At 33.7% G+C, this 18,475-nt stretch overlaps 1 protein-coding gene across 1 annotated transcript; it reads right to left on the bottom strand.

Moving 5' to 3' along the window:
* Positions 1–1,927: 1,927 nt before the first annotated feature.
* Positions 1,928–2,377, bottom strand: LOC133033411 (uncharacterized). Its single transcript, XM_061108124.1, has one exon. It carries the CDS (start codon positions 2,375–2,377, stop codon positions 1,928–1,930), a length of 450 nt encoding a protein of 149 aa, XP_060964107.1.
* Positions 2,378–18,475: the final 16,098 nt, after the last annotated feature.

The following is an 18,475-nucleotide window of genomic DNA, read 5'->3' as shown; positions in this document are numbered from 1 at the left end:
ACTATTTCAGCCAAAAAGAAATATAACACAACATTAATTTCCAATTACTAAGTCCACTAAAGGATAAAATATCATTGGGGAAAAATGACATTTTGCCCCTCCACACTACAATAACATAAAGGGTACTAAAAGGGTATTTTGGGAAAATTCTAAATTCCCGACCACTCCCGACATTCCCAATGTCTAAATAATCGTCCCACAATACTAACATACTAAGTTGTGATTTCACTGAGCTAAACACCGAGTTCCATGTTGCCGGGCACCAGAAATGCAAAATTATGAAATTCACTAGATGACATAAAATGCATTTCAAAATTCAATAATAACAGCATAAATAATTATTTAAATATCTATAAATAATTTTTCATAATCAAACATAATTAACTGCTAATTTCAAAATTAAACTAAGCGGTCTTTACAATGCGCCCATACACCCAATCACAATCCTCTCCTGCATCCAATGCATACTAAGTCTGGAACATTTGTACGATAGTATGAGTGACCATAATATCAGCCTATACTCATTACTTTAGTCATACTAATGTAATACCGTCAATCCATACTTCAACCTGACATATATATGTCGTATTTAGTGCAACTCTATGTACATTAATGTCGCTCTTACTGATATGTTATCTATTAGGCAATTATAAAACATGCATGCGAAACATGTAAATACATATGTAATTATACTAATCTTACCTTGTTCGAATTCAAGAGTGACACTCAACTTTAGTGGAAACTATTGCTCAACAATTTAAAGGCTCCTAAGTCACAACATACGTAAAATTGGTACGTGATACGCTAAATCACTTATTGGGAACATAAACAAAAAATTAAATGTTTTTCTATCAATAGATAGCGTGGCAATACTCTAAATATAAATTATGAAAAACTATGCCTTTAAATTTGAAAAATCCAGTTAACCGAAACCCTAAAACGGTTTACCATTTTCTGGGGTCCTGCCAGAAAAACCAATTCAATGTTCCTAGTAAAACAATGAATCATTTTTCTCTACAGAAAAAACCCATCTTTAAAAACTTGTACAAATCTACCCCTAATTGCACCAAACTCTCCAAAACACCTATTCAAAACATAATAATCATAATCCAATTATAACCCTGTACAAACAAATTCACCATTAAAGACCTAAGTTTAAGCTTAAAATCTCAAAATTTAGTCTTTCTCAACAGCACAACAAAAACCAGCATAGAACACTATAATTAACTAAAAAACATCTACAAAAAACATTTCTAACCCAACCCAATACATATAGAACAAAACCCAAGTTCACATGCAAGAAAACCTAACTTTAACTTTAAAATTGAAAGAGAAGAAGAATAATAAGCTTAACTTGAGGTGAAATCCTTCATATTTTGTGAATTTCCTAGCTAAAACCTCTCTGAATTGGCTAAAATTTACGAAGGAAATTTTTTTGGGTTGGGGTTCTTGCTTGGGCGACTAGAAGAAGAGAGGGAGAACTAAACTTCTTAATTAAAATATTTTGATTTAATTTGTAAGGATAACTATATCCTAATCAAATCATCTCCATCATTAAACTAATAATTTTTACTAAGGAATTAGGATAATTCCACTTGATAATGCTAGCTAAAAGATAAAATCCCCCATTACCTTACCAATAATCAATTTAACCAATTAGGGGTAAAATGGTCCAAATCATAACCCCACCCGATATTCCAAATTTCTAACTAAATTACCTTACTTAATCTATGATACTATATCATATCTTAATGACTTTACAGGCTAAACGTCGAATTTCACTGTTGCTGGACATTAAATATGATAAACATAAAATTTCATATATAACATAAATAATACAACTAGAATTTAAATATATCTTTATAATTGCAAAAGTTATAATTAAAAGTCTACATTTGAAAATAAATCCCTAATTAGCTACTAATCCTCATAATAAAGCTAAGAGATCATTACAATTATCCCCTGTTAAAAGAATTTCGTTCTCGAAATCTAACATGAATAACTCTAGATACTCAGCCCTCATATCATACTCTAATTCTGAGGTTGCTTCTGCCACCTTATTGTTTCTCAAGAGCACTTTGACCAAAGCTATGATCTTTTTCCGAAGGATTTTAGCCTTTTTGTCAAGAATTTGTACTGGTTTTTTCTCGTATGATAAATCTGGTTGGAGCTCTAGGGTTTCATAACTCAAAACATGTGTTGGATCCGAGACGTATTTCCTTAACATGGAGACGTGAAATACATTATGCACTGATGATAAATCTGGAGGCAAGACTAGATGGTAAGCTACCAATTTAACCTTCTCAAGAATCTCAAAAGGTCCTGTAAATTTAGGGAGCAACTTGCTCTTTTTCTCGAAATGTCTTACCTCTTTCATTAGAGAGACTCTTAGGAAAATATGATCTCCTACCTCAAACTCTATATTCTTGCCTTTTTGATATGCAATGCCTACTTTGAGAGGCAAGCATTCTAGCCTTGATCTTCTCTATTGCCTCATTGGTCCACTAAACTTATTCCGGACCTAGGTATCATCTTTCTTAAGTTCCATCCCAGTGAATTGGAGATATGCATTTCTGGCCATAAAACATTTCATAAGGAACCATCCATATTGTACTCTGATAGCTATTGTTGAATGAAAACTCTATTAATGGAAAATACTTACTCCAAGAGCCTTCGAAATCAATTACAAAAGCTCGTAAAATATTCTCTAATATCTGAATTGTCCACTTGGACTGACCATCTATATGAAGATAGAAAACTGTACTGAACTTTAGTTTCGTACCCATGGCTCGCTAGAGACTTTCCCAAACTGTTAAGTGAATTTCAGATCCCTATCTGAAATAATGGACTTTAGACTCCCATGTAATCTTATTATTTATTCTACATACAATTTTGCATATTGATCTACTAAATACATTAATTTTACTGGCAAAAAATGTAATGATTTGGTAAAATGATGCACAACTACCTATCTTGTAACACCCTAACTAGCATAGGCGTATTACGTGATTTTTAAACGTATTGTGCAGCTCGTTGATAATCAACGAGGTTTATGGAAATCGTGATTAATTAAAATTTTTGCTTTTTAATTAAACTTATAAAATATTTCATACAAAATACTTTGGGATCCCATTTACAAAATGCTTTACAAAAAAGTTTACAGTCTAATACAAAATACTTGTCGCCTAGCGACTTATTACAAAAGCACCGTTGTCCCGAGGATCGTAAGCCTTGGCCTTGCCCTTACATACACATAAACATAGCACTGTGAGTCGACAGACTCAGTAAGAAAAGCATAAACATAATCATACATAAATCCCGGGTTATGATCAGACGCCCATACCCCTGACCATAACCCTAACTGCCGTGTCCCACTCAATATGGAGTCCCGAACGTTCATAACACAGTACTATTGACAAGTAACAGCCTATACTGGGTACACTGGTCATACTCCAGCTACTAGTCATACTCTAGCCTATACCGATGTGTTACAGTATCAGCCTATACTCGGTTCACTGGTCATACTCCAGCGGCTAGTCATACTCTAGCCTAACCGATGTGATACGGTCAAATAGTACAGTACCACCAACCCTAGTATCAGCCTATACTCAGTTCCCTGGTCATACTCCAGCTTCTAGTCATACTCTAGCCTAACTGATGTGATACAATGTCAGCCTATACTCGGTACACTGGTCATACTCCAGCTGCTAGTCATACTCTAGCCTGTATCGATGTGACATAGTCGGATGGTACGAAGCCAACATACATATCTAATGTAATCTACAAGGCTTCCTAACATGCACGCTAAACATGTAATACATATGCATACTGTTATACTAATCTTACCTCGATTCCGAATTCAGGTGTGTCGGTCAACCTGAGTGGAACGAACTGCACGGCGGTTTACAGGCTCCTAAACCATAACAATCACAACCCTGATAAGTGATTCGCTAAATCACTTCCCGGGGACTTAAACTAGAAACTAAAAGTTTCCCTATCGATAAAAAGCATGGCAGTACCCCAAATAACATAAAAACGAGAAAAACTAGGGTTCCTGAAAATCCCCCAACCGGTAGATCGGTTCTGCAACCGGAATTCCTGAACCCCATCTGGAATACCGGTTGCACATCTGGAATTCTGGTTCCTCGCAGGATTCAATCAAAAATTCATAACTTCCTCAAATCAAACCCAATTTAAACCAAACCTTCCAGACATATTCTAAATACCCCAAAGAACATTACTAAAGCATCAAAACAACCCAGAACACACAGATACTAAAAATGCCATGTGAGCTCGAAACTTTGAGTTCAAAACTCAAACTTGGCTAAAGCTCACCCACAAGCATCAAAACCAGCTTAATTCTACTCAATCATGGATATAAAAACTTCTAAAAACACAGGAAATCGACCCCAACAAACACAGCACCAAAACTCACAATTTCACTTTGAAAACCATAGCTTTTGAACCAAAAATTCTCAAACTAGAACAAGGGTAGCTAGCATGCATTTCAACCTATCTAACTCACTTAATTCAACATTTTAAATCACAAAAACAACAACAACAACTAACAGCAGCAACAACACCAAAAATTAGCATGCAATACTTAACTTTTTCTAAAATTTCAAGAAACTAAAAGAGCAAGATACTTACCAAGAGTTGAGACCACAAGAACCTTGATAAATTCAGCTAGAAAAAACACAAAGAATTCCCCCCAATCCCAGCTGCTCAAAACCAAAAGAGAGAAAGAGAGGTTTTGCTTTTCTTTGATTTTTCTTCTAATTTCTAATTTTGAGTAAAATGAACAAATAAAAGATGCTTTCTCTACTTAACTTCAGCCAACATACCACAATAAAATAATATAATCCAATTACACTTAGTCCACTGAAGGAAAAAATAACAATGGGACAAAATGGCCATTTTTTCCCTCCACACTAAAATAACAAAAAGCGGTACTAAAGGGTATTTTGGGAAATTCTACATTCCTGACCACTCCCAACATTCCCAATGTGTAATAAACCGTCCCAATATACTAACATACTAAGTTGTGATTTTACTGAGCCAAACACCGAGTTCTATGTTACCGGGCACCGAAAATGCAAAATTATGAAATTCACTATATGACATAAAATACATTTCAGCATTCAATAATAACAACATAAATAATTATTTAAATATCTATAAATAATTTTCATAATTAAACATAATTAACTTCTAATTTCCAAATTAAACTAAGCGGTCTTTACATGACCGAGGAACGAGGCTGCATGCAGCCTACTTGACCGAGGGAGCTCGGCGGCACGCGTCTTTAGACAGCCCGTGTTCGAGTTTCCTTGGTCAGGATATCTGAAACTGCGTTAAAATGCCGAGATATCCCTTCGTGCGCGAGCGTTTGTGCCACCCGATTTTAGATATTTTCATTCAACTTCAAAAAATCATAACTAATTCATAAAAAATCCATATTAGGTTCTCTAAAACCCAAAATTTATTAATTTTTCGTCTACTTTCCAGAAAAAATAATCCCAGATCGAAATAAAAATATTTCAGTAACATATATTGCGATTTCTAAACTATCATCAAATAAGCACATAAACCACATGAAACCATCCAAATCAATGTAAATCATCGTTTTAATTCATATTTCATGAAAGTAAATCATTACCATGGCTTTGAGGCCAGTAGTTGGATATATTTTACCAGGATCTAGATTTACTAACAAGTATGTTTCATTAACATCCTAATATGAATTCTAAAACAATGAAATAAACACATAAGAGTTTAAGAAAACCTTACATTGGGTGCAGCGGAATATAATGACTCCTTCCATTCAGATATCTAGCCCTTGATTCCATTCTGTAGAAGAGCATTATCAATATCTGAACCTGGATCTCTTTCTCTCCTTCCTTTGATGCTTAATCTCCTTCTTGTTGGTTGATTTTCCACAGTCTTACACACTATGATTGAGATACCACTTGATGTGTGTGGGCACTCACTCATTCACTCAAGGATTTCGAAATTTAGAGAAGAAAAGAAGAGTGAAGAGGTTCGGCCTATAGAGAAAAGATAGAGGCTCAGTTTTCATGTGACAGAAGTTCACAAAGTTAATTGTGAATGAGAGCCATTACTATCTATTTATAGGTAACCACCTAGGTTTAGGTTAGAATTATTTGGCATTAAAATAATGAAAAAATAAATGATAAAAGCCTATAAGTGTGGCCGGCCATGGGCCTTGGATCATGGGCCTCACTTATGCAATTTTGCTATTTTATCATATCTGCATCTCATTTTCTCAAAAACGCCAATTTTCAAATTCAACCATTTAAATGCCAATTCTAAATATTTAATAACTAAAAATTAATTATTAAATAATGTTGTCATTTAATTTAATTATTAATTAGACATATAAAGTCTCTTAATTAATAAATAAACCTAGAATCTCTTTTCTTTACAATTTCGCCCTTGCTTAGTGAAAATTCACAAAGTAGACATAGTCTAACTATAGAATTATAATTGATTAATCAAAATCAATTAACTGAGTCTTACAAGCAGTATGGTCTCAACTAGTATGGGGACCATGGGTCTATATATCCGAGCTTCCAATAAGTAGATCAAGAATTTATATCTTAAATTCACTGACTTATTAATTCTTTGTTGAATCCACGCATAGAACTTAGAATTGCACTCTCAGTATATAGAACGCTCTATATGTTCCACGATATAGACACGTAATTAGTTATCCATTATTATAACCCTAATGTGATTAATGATCCTCTATATAGATGATTTACACTGTAAAGGGATTAAATTACCGTAACACCCTACAATGTATTTTATCCCTAAAACACTTAACCTCTATAAATGATATTTCAGCTAAGTGAAATGAGATCTCCACCATTTATTTTCGTTTGGTTAAGCTCGAAGGAAATCATCCTTTACTTTCTATTCGCCAGATAGAAGCTGTAATGACCGCTCTAGTTTATGAATTAGTAAAGGCAATTAGCACTAATTTTTATTATTTTATTATTATTTGTGAATTAAATTTTAATGTGGACCCCAATATTTAGAAATAAATATTAGAGTTATAATTTCTCAATTTCGGAGATTTTATTAAACTCTAGGGGTATTATCTAGCTTATATGTGTAATATGTTATTTTTGTAATTTTTATTCGGCGACAACGGAAAATGCGATGGATGGCTAGATTAATCACATGGGTAATTTTAGAACCCTATTTTATAGTGGGGAATATTTTAGAGAAAATAAATTATCGGGATTGAGCGGGGTTATGGATTTTGACCATTTTACCCCTAGCTTTAGAAATACCCTAGTTTTAAGTCTAGGGGCATTTTAGTCTTTTGGTTAAGCTTAGTGTGGTGGCTGCCCTTATAGTTGACACCTAGCATCTAATTTGGAAGAGTTAAGTAATTAACTCATTTTTCATTTGGAAAATAAGGAAAAATCAAAGAAAATCAAGAGAAGCTCTCTCTTCTCTCTTTCTCTCTTCGAAGGCAGCAAGGGGCAAGGAATTTTGGGAGCTTAAGTTGTGTTTTCAGCTAAGGATTCAAGAGGAATCAAAGCAAGGTAAACCCTAGAATCATTGTGTATGTGAATTTTCAAGTTTATGATAGTTTGAATTAATGAATTTGTGATATGGTGGCTGTTAGGTTTAGGTAAGTTTAAGGTTCGAATTTTAGGGTTTAGATGAGTTGATTCTAAGTCCTAGCTACTGGTTTTAATGGCTGTAGATAGTTTTTATGCAAATTTAGGTTTAAAGTTCAAGCTTTGTTCATTAATGGCAACTTGGGTTGTGATGGTTTGTTCTGTGAATTACTGCCTGGAAATCATTGTGTATGCATTGTATAGGTATACTGGAGAGTTTGGTAAAGATTGGGCTTGATTTGAATCAAGGGGGATAAATTTTTGGGTTTCTGCAGATGAACCGGAATTCCGGTTCTGGGTGGTCTATACCAACCGGTCGACCGGTTGGTGACCCAGAACCGGGATACCGGTTGGATCGATGCACTCGTTGGGGGTTTTTCCAGAACCCTAGTTTTAGCCAATTTTGGGTTATATAGGGTATTGCCATGAGGTTTATTGATAGGGAAACTTTTAGTTTCGAGTTTTAAGTCCCGAAAAGTGATTTGGCGAGTCACTCATCTGTGTTACCGTTATTGTGATTAGGGCATCCATCTAGCACGTGAATTCCGTTCAGGTCGGCCAGCACACTTGAATTCGGAAAACAGGTAAGAACTGTGTATAATGTATGATGTGATTATCTGAATGTGTGTATATGTGTTTATATATGCATGCTTGAGTTATGTTAAACACTACCAACACTTGTATAATTAAGTTATAGAGTGTATTGGTACAGTGATTGTTGTTGATTTGAGTACGATACGGTGATACCAACACAAGCATAGGAAAATGCTAAGGTGTGTGGTACATCACTCAGTGTTACTCACTGATCGAGGTAAACCCTACCAACACTCGTACAGCTAGGTACGTTGTGTATGTGGTATAGTGGTCGTACCCTGGTATTGAACGTTCATGCTCATCTGTTAAGCTCTGTAAATAGGTGTATGGGCGCCTATTTACAGGTCGGAAATTATATGGTATGTTATATGCATTTCTTACTGAGTCTGTCGACTCACAGTTTCTGCTTCCATGTGTAGGTAAAGGAAAGGCGAAGGCTGAACAGGAGTGAACCTGAGCTTGGGTGAGATTGTACATGTCAAGCAGCGCGACCTGGAGTGTTCGGTCTCGGGACATCTGGGTGTTGTATTTTGAAAGTCGCTGTGCGACCCAGAACTTGTGTATTTTGAATGTAAAGTTTAAACAGTAAATTTTCAAAAGTTTGAAATCGGGATCCCGGGATTTGTAAATATTATATTATTTTATAAAGTTTAATGTTTAAAGCAAAAATTTTAATTTGACACGTTTTTCGAGAAATTACTTTGATTAGCAAAGTTTGCACAATAATTGAAAAATCACTGTAGCGTGCCTTAGCATTAGGGCGTTACAGAAGCTATAGATTCCATATTTATGTTAGCGCTCCCACTCAATTGCACTACCGTGTTCCCAAAATGTACGTATCACGCTGACCCAAAAGTAGGCTTAACTAACAAATCAAAGAACACGAATAACACTCTTGAGATTGAACTTAATCATATCAGGATTAAGATCATTTGATCTAGGATCAACAGGTGATATTGAATTGAATAGATATTACGGTAAATTCTAATATATCTAATCAAAGTTCAATATCGGTCCCTTCCGATGTATACTCCATAAATCCGATGCTAGTAAACTTTGCCAATGTCCTGGAAAGAACATAACACTTATCCAAGTTCAATATCGGTCGAAATCCAATGTTCTGACAAATCAGGGAATAAACTTTCGAACATATAATTAAGATTATATTCCACTGTGTTGACAACACTATAATCATTAACAAATTGATATGTTCTGGACTTAAATAGAATTCATACATTATGTACATATAATCATGAAATAAATCATGTGAACCATGCAACATTAAATGTTATTTCTGATCTATATTAATAAGTAAATCTGATTATATTGAAATGAGTTTTATTTAGGGCATAAAACCCAACAGGTTTGACGTCCTCGTCGACCACACTTCCGGCTAGGTCAAGGCTCTGATACAATTTGTAACATCCCCGCTTCAAGCCCTCATTGGGTCCTTACACCCACAGAATAAATGGCTATTATACACGAGTACGCAACTGTAGCTCCTTCCTGGATTGATGACTGACCCTAGAGACCAACAGGAGTGTTTACAGTGTGCTTTGTCCTCACTCGCACGCTTCCTGGGAAAACTTCCCAGGAGGTCACCCATCCTGAAATTGCTCTAGTCCAAGCACGCTTAACTGTGGAGTTCTTTCGAGATGGGCTACCGAAAAACAAGATGCACCTTGTTGATATATGTAGTATCAATCAATCCATTTAAGCTCTCTTCAACTGTGTAGTCCCATACCTACACAGTCTCAGAATCATCCCACTTGATCTTCCCCAGGCAATGGGGGATTGCAAAGCTTACCCAGTATTTCCCCTTACGGATCACGAGACTATTGACTGTCACAATCACCCCCCTTTACGGGGTCCGACATCCACGTCGACCACACTTCTGGCTGGGTCAAGGCTTTGATACCATTTGTAACGTCCCTGCATCAAGGCACCATTGGGTCCTTAGACCCACGGAATGAGTGGCTCTTATACACGAGTACGTCACTATGGCTGTTTCTTCGATTGATGACTGGTCCTACAGACCAACACGAGTGTTTCCAGCATGCTTTGTCCTCCCTCGCACGCTTCCTGGGAAAACTTCCCAGGAGGTCACCCATCTTGAAATTGCCCCAAGCCAAGCACGCTTAACTGTGGAGTTCTTGTTGGAAATTATTTTAACAGGATCTTAGATCTACTCACAAGTATGTTGTTTAACATCCTAAATATGAACTTTCTAAAATGATAATTAAACACATATAAAGTTAAGAAAACCTTACATTGGTTGCAGTGGAATAATATGTCTCCTTCTACTCAGATCTCTAACCCTTGTATCCTTTCTATCGAAGAGTATTATCAAGATCTGAGCCCGAATGTCCTTCTCTTTGAATGTGATCCTTCACAGTCTTCCAATCTATGATTTAGGTACAACTTGCTGTGTGTGGGCATTACTCTATCACTAAGAGGTTTCGAAAATATGAAGAAGAAAAGAGAGAGAGAGAGAGAGAGAGAGAGAGAGAGAGAGAGAGAGAGAGAGAGAGAGAGAGAGAGAGAGAGAGGGTTGGCTATAGAGAGAAAGTTGAAGGCTCAGTTTTCTAAAAGGCAATCTCTTAAATTACTGAAAAACTCTTATTTTTGATTGAGCCATCACTTTCTATTTATAGGCAACTACTAGGTTTAGGTTAGTAATTACTTGGCATTAAAATAATGAAAATATTAATTGGAAAAACCCAATCAAGTGGCCGGCCATAGGTGTTAGTGGGCCTCACTTGGATTTTGCAGATTTCACAATTTTTATTTATATTTTCTCAAAAACGCCAATTTTCCAATTCTAACCATTTAAATGCCAAAACTAATTATTTAATATTAAAATAGATTATTAAATAATATTGTCATTTAATATAATTATTAAGTAGACATATAGAGTCTCTTAATTAATAAATAAACCTAGAATCTCTTCTCTTTACAATTTCACCCCTGCTTAATGGAAATTCACAAATTAGACATAGTCTAACTTTAGAATTATAATTGATTAATCATAAATCAATTATTGAGTCTTACAAGCAGTATGGTCTCAACTAGAATGGGGACCATGGATCTATATAACCGAGCTTCCAATAAGTCGAACCGAATTTACCAAGTAAATTCCCTAACTTATTAATTCCTCATTGAATCCACACTTAGAACTTGGAATTGCATTCTCAGACTTATATAGAGCATTCTATATGTTCCACGATATAGATATGCTATCTCATTTAACCATTGTTATAATCTTAATGTGATCAAAGATCCTCTATATAGATGATTTACATCGAGATGGGATAAATTTACCGTTTTCACCCCTCAATGTATTTGACCCCTTAAAACACATCTACCTGTAAATGATGTTTTAGTGATCTAAGAAATAGTCATTGAAACAAGAGCTCATCGATTTACTTATATTTAGCTAAGCTCGAAGGGAATCATCACTTGACTTCTATACACCAGTAGAAGCTATAGATTCCATATTTATGTTTAGCGCTCCCACTCAATCATACTATCATGTTCCCAAAATATACGTATCACCCTGACCCAAAAGTAGGCTTAACTAATAAATCAAAGAACATGAATAGCACGCCTGAGTTGAGCTTAAGCATATTAGGATTTAGATTCTTTTAATCTAAGATCAACTAGTGATATTGACTTGGAAAGATACAACGGTAAGTTTATAATATCTTGACTAAGTTCAATATCGGTCCAGTCTAATGTATACTCCATATATCGAAACCAGTATACTTTACGAATGTCATGGAAAGAACATAACACTTACTCCAAGTACACATCATCGCTGATTATCACATCAGTGTAAATCCAAAACATTGATGAAACAGGGACTTAGTCTTTTGAATCATATAATCACAATCACATTCCACTGTGTTGACAATATATTAATTGTGAATAAGTATAGGTTCACGACTTAACTGATTTTGTGCATATATTAATATATATTAAACCATAAGCATGAAAAATTCATGCAAACATAAATCACTTCAAATTTCTTAGATTGATAACTAATCAGATTGTAATGGGTTTTATTTAGGGCACAAAACCCAACAAACTCCCACTTGCACTAACATAAAACAAATTATGCATTCCAATCAATCTATTGTCTTGATCTTCAAATCAAGTGTAGTATATTTGAAACCACCCAAACTTCTGGAACCAGGTTCATAAAAACATTATGAAACATCCTTTACTATATGCTTTACTCATCAAGGGATACTGAAATCCTTATTGCTTATTAAGTACATCTGAATAAACAGAAGACATATCTCTCATATTTTAAAATTTGGAACTGATATAATACAATGTAGAATTTTCTTCAGTAAAATAACTTTCTGGGAATTTCGAATTTACAAATTTATAAATCTTCTCTGGTAGAGCTTGAATTATTATAGAAGGGTTTTTACACTCTTGTAGAATAACTCATCCAGCCCCAGAATAACTACCATCTCAAAATCTTGAATGAGTTGGGGTAGATGTAAGGATAACTAATATATAGTTCCTTAATATGTAACATATAGATCACTTTCATAAATCTTTCTTGAGTATCTCCTAACGTTCCTAATTTGATTACATCTCAAATAGCTCCCACTCAATAGTAGATGTGTGGTTAAATAATACTTTTAACCTCTTATTGCTTGGAGGGATATCTAGTTGTGACTTATTGTGTTAGTCTGAAACTGTAAGTTTATTTTAATACTAAATCATCAACATAGCAGACTAGTATTTGAAGTGTAAAATACTTGCTAGAGATTAAGTAACCAAATCAAGATACCATAAATGTTATGAGGATTAGAAATCTTGGCTCAAGTCATTCCAATAGACTAAGCAAGAATTCTTCTATCTTATTCTTATAATTCTGATAAGTTATTTCTATCCACATGAATGGTTAGATTTGCTTTCTCAGTAGTGTTCTTAAGTTCCTATCACAAGTGTCAACCAAATGAAGATGGGTAAAGAATTTTAAAATTCTCCCACTCAATTAAGGTAGTGTGATACATTATCAAAGAACTTTATTGGTATCATTATTTATTACAACAGTAAAACTAAACTGGAACATATAATCAAGATCAAGGATTTATTCTGATAATAGCTTATTTATTATATTACTTCCATGTTTAAAGAAAATATGTGTTACAGGGAGTACTGTGGATTAAAGTCCACCCTTAAGTATATAGAGATTATGATCCACCCCTAAAGGTTATAAAGATCATGATTCTCTAAGTGTTATAGAGATTATGTGGAGGTGAATATAATCCTGAGCTCATTAGATATAAAAGATCGTTGAACTGCATATTATTCTTAACTTTTTTCCACCCTTATTAGATCAAAAGATCTTTTTATTAAACAAATTCTTAATAATTGTTTTAGAATTAACAATTATTCATAAACATAGAAATAATTTCTAGTGTTTATGTTGTTATAACTCTATGAAGAGTTTAAAATTTTATAGAATTTGTACCAATAATAAAAACACTTACACATACAAACATATAAATATAATTGGTAATTGTTGTTTAAGATAAAGTAGATGAAGCTCAATCTCATAAATTGCAATTTATTTGTAAAAGAAAATTATAAAATTAAAGAAAAATTGTTTTGCAACATTATGAGAAAAACAGGGAATAAAAATCCCACACTAACAATTGAAATCCAAATTGTTTTTAAACTAAAACAATTAATTCAAAAATAAATAAATGAATAAATGAGCTTCATCTTTATCTTGGACGAACTCCCCCCTTTGTCCAGCTTTAGGATTCAACTCACTAAGATAGCATCTGAGTTCAAGCAGCTTGGGCTATAATAAGAAGAAAAATAAATAAACAAGGTTAGTAGTCAAGAATTAATAATCCAATAGGATAATAATTCACTAAAACTCATCAGTTTATAGAAAGAAATACCTTATTTCTTTGCAAGAAGTTTAGGACATTGGGGTTTCCAATGGCCTTTCTCATTGCAGTAGAAACACTTTCCTTTTAGTGCATCACTAGTAGCAGCCGCCTTTTTGTTCTTAACTGTTTTCACAGCTTGGGCTCGCTTCTTGGTAATTTGTCTTGGGTCTTGAAGTAGAGGCTACATGTGCCTTAGGTTTAATCGTCTCATTACCATTTCCAGAATTCTGAGGTTTACTCCCTTTCTTCTTGGGCCCTCCAATCAAATTTTCATATGTCTAAAGGTCATTGACTAACGCATGAAAGTCTAACTACTTTTTATTCATGACATAATTTGATGTATAGGGCACAAAAGCTGGAGTCAGACTATTCAAGATAAGGCTTACTTGAGTTGTCTGATCCATTTCAGCACCATGATTCTGGGCTTTCTGGAAATAACTGGCCATTAAGAGAACGTGATCACGCACATTCTGATGGGGTTCCATCCGTGCATTGATGAATTTCTTAGTCGCGTGAAAGCAAGACTGAATAGATGCCATACCGAGTAGCTCAGTTAACTTCGTCATAATTTCTGCAGCCGTGTCGGTTTTTGCAAACCTTGTTTTTAAGGTGTCAACCATGCTGGAAAGCATGAAGTATCGAGCTTTATTGTTAGCATTCTGCCAACGCTCGAACTTCTCTTTCACAGCTTTAGTTTCATTGTGTAACACCCTAACTACCCTAGGCGTCTTACGTGATTTTTAAACGTACTGTGCAGCTCGTTGCTAATCAACGAGGTTTATGGAAGTTGTGATCAATTAAAATTTTGCTTTTTAATTAAAACTTATATAATACATACAAAATATTCGGGATCCCGATTACAAAATACTTTACAAAGGTTTACTAATTCCTTACAAAATATTTCTCGCCCAGCAACTAATTTCAAAAGCGCTGTTGTCCCGAGGATCGTACGCTCCAGGCCTAACCGCCCTGACATGTACAATCTTCATCGGCTCGTCCTCACGGTTCCTCAGCTTTGGCCTTGCCCTTTCCTACACATAAACATAGCACTGTGAGTCGACAGACTCAGTAAGAAAAGCATAAATCATAAAACATACATAATTCCCGGGTTATGATCAGACGCCCATACCCTTGACCACAACCCTAATCCCCGTGTCCCACACGGTACTGAGTCTCGAACGTTCGTACGACGGTACTTTTGACAAAGTAGCAACCTATACTCGGTGTTGGGTTTTATGCCCTAAATAAAACTCTTTACAATCTGATTAGTTATCAATATAAGAAATTTGAAGTGATTGATGTTTGCATGAATTTTACATGCTAATAGTTTAATATGTTTATTACACTCATACACACAAAATCAGTTAAATCCAGATCATATGTTTATTCACAATTATAGTATCGTCAACACAGTGGAATGTGATTGTGATCATATGAATCAAAAGTTTTGGTTCTTGTTTCATCAGTGTTAATGGATTTACACTGATGTGATAATCAGCGATGATGTATACTTACACTTGGAGTAAGTGTTATGTTCTTTCCAGGACATTAGTAAAGTATACTAGTTTCGAATGTATGGAGTATACATTGGACTGGACCGATATTGCAACTAAGTTAAGATATTACAAACTTACCGTTATACATATCTTTCCAAGTCAATATCAGTAGTTGATCTTAAGATTAAAAGAATCTAAATCCTGATATGCTTAGGCTCAACTGAGGAGTGCTATTCATGTTCTTAGATTTATTAGTTAAGCCTACTTTTGGGTCAGGGTGATACGTATATTTTGGGAACATGATAGTATGATTGAGTGGGAGTGCTGAACATAAATATGGAATCTATAGTTTCTACTGGTGTATAGAAGTCAAGTGATGATTCCCTTCGAACTTAGCAAACAGAAGTAAATGGATGAGCTCTTGTTTAACTGACTAATTATTAGATCACTAAACACCATTTACAGGTAGCTAAGTGTTTTAAGGGGCAAAATACATTGAGGGTTGAGAACGGTAAAGAAATCCCATCTCGATGTAGATGATCTATATTGAGGATCTTTAAATCACAATAAGATTATAACAATGGTTAAATGAGATAGTATATTGATATCGTGGAACATACAATATGCTCTATATAAGTCTGAGAGTGCAATTCTAAGTTCTAAGAGTGGATTCAACGAAGAATTAATAAGTAGGAATTTACTTGGTAAATTTGGTTCACTTATTGGAAGCTCAGCATATAGATCCATGGTCCCCATTCTAGTTGAGAACATTCTTCTTGTAAGACTCATTAATTGATTCGTGATTGATCAATTATAATTCTAAAGTTAGACTATGTCTAATTTTATGAATTTTCACTAAGCAGGGGTGAAATTGTAAAGAAAAGAGTTACTAGGTTTATTTATTTATTAATGGACTTTATATGTCTAATTAATAATTAAATTAAATGACAATATTATTTAATAATCTATTTTAGTTATTAAATAATTAGTTTTGGCATTTAAAAGGTTAGAATTGGAAAATTGGCGTTTTTGAGAAAATAGAGATAAAATTTGATAAAATTGAAAAATTAAGTGAGGCCCAATAACGCACCATGGCCGACCACTGAAATAGCTGTTTTCAAATTAATATTTTCATTATTTTAATGCCAAATAAATCCTAACCTAAACCTAGTAGTTGCCTTTAAATAGAAAGTGATGGCTCAGTCAAAATACAAGTTTTCAATAACCTTTTCTGACAGAAATTTCTCTCTTCAGAAAAACTGAGCCTTCCCCACTTTCTATACTTGGCTGAAATCCCTCTCTGTTTTTCCTTCATCTTTTTCATGACCCTAGTGAAAGAGTAAGTGCCCTCACACAGCAAGCAGTAACTCAATCATAGATTGGAAGACTGTGAAGGATCAAACTTGAAGAAGAAGGACATTCGGGCTCGGATCTTGATTATACTCTGCTACAGAAAGGATACAAGGGTTAGAGATCTGAGTGGAAGGAGACATTAATTCCGCTGCATCAATGTAAGGTTTTCTTAACTTTATATGTGTTTAATTTATCGTTTTAGAAAGTTCATATTTAGGGTGTTTAAACAACATACTTCTGAGTAGATCTAAGATCCTGGTAAAATAATTTCCAACAACTGGCCTCAGAGCCATGGTAATTGATTTACTTACATGAAATTTGGACTTTAAAACGATTGTTTGTTTGATTTTGGATGGTATCATGTTGTATTGAGTGTTATTTGATGATTGATTGATGTTTGTAAATTTTCGTGAAAAATAATTGCGACTCTGTCTCTGGAATTATTTTTATTGGATAGTATGGAACAAATTAAGCAAGTTAGCTTTTTACAGAACTCAATTTCGATTTTATTTGAATTAGTTATGAATTTTTGAAGATTTGAAAAAATCGGGGCTGTGCTGATATTTTCCTGCGATCGCAAATCTGTCCGTACAGTCACAATTTTTTCGTTTTTCTTCGATTTTTCATACTTTTTCATGGAATTAACTTCCGATTTTTTGTATAGTTTTGTATATATACTATTACTATTCCTAATTCAATTCTAATTATCATTTTGAATTAATTTAATATTTTTTAAATTTAATTCAAGATATTAGTGTAATTTTAATTTGAATAGAATTAGTATCTATCTTCTTGCTTAAAAATCTATCTTATTTTTAAATTTTATTATATCTTATCTTATTTTTAAATTTAAGGTCAGATTTTATAACTATTTTTTTTTTAAATCAAATCTTTTTTAGATATTTTGACCTTATTTAAATTTAAAATAAGATATTTATAATCATGTAATTTTAAATAGATGTAAGATATTTTGCTAACTTTTAAATTTTGTTATTTTATTTATTTAAATTATATTTAATTTTTATTTTTAAAATAACATTTAATTTTTAAAAGTAGTTAGCAAATTTTGAAATGATATTTAGGTTGGTTGAAACCTAATTTTTCAAAAAGTAGGTTTAGTTTTAAATTTTTTTTTTTAATTTTCGAAATTTAATTTTAATTTTTTTTATTTCCGAAATTAAATTTTTTTATTTTTTTCGAAAATTAAAATATTTTTGATTTAATTATTTATTTTTTCGAAATTATTTATTTAAAATTCAATAAATCCTACTTCCAACTATCCAGCTAACCTTGTTGCAGGAGTATGTGGTTTTAGCTTGTTTGTAAGTTTTTTAAAACCTATTATTACTTGATTGCAAATAGCCATGGTTACCTTTTGCCATATCTAATGATCTGATGGCTCCCTTGGTCAAGTTAATAATTTGTAACAGGTAAATTTTACAATCTTCTTTCA

The sequence above is a fragment of the Cannabis sativa genome, unplaced genomic scaffold, assembly GCF_029168945.1.
Source record: "Cannabis sativa cultivar Pink pepper isolate KNU-18-1 unplaced genomic scaffold, ASM2916894v1 Contig7, whole genome shotgun sequence".
Classification (NCBI taxonomy): Eukaryota; Viridiplantae; Streptophyta; class Magnoliopsida; order Rosales; family Cannabaceae; genus Cannabis; species Cannabis sativa.
Note: the sequence above shows the minus strand (reverse complement) of the source record. Positions and strands in the feature narration are given on the sequence as shown.

Excerpts from the sequence above, each read along its gene's own strand:
- LOC133033411 (XM_061108124.1), bottom strand. The coding sequence starts at position 2,377 with ATGAAAGAGGTAAGACATTTCGAGAAAAAGAGCAAGTTGCTCCCTAAA.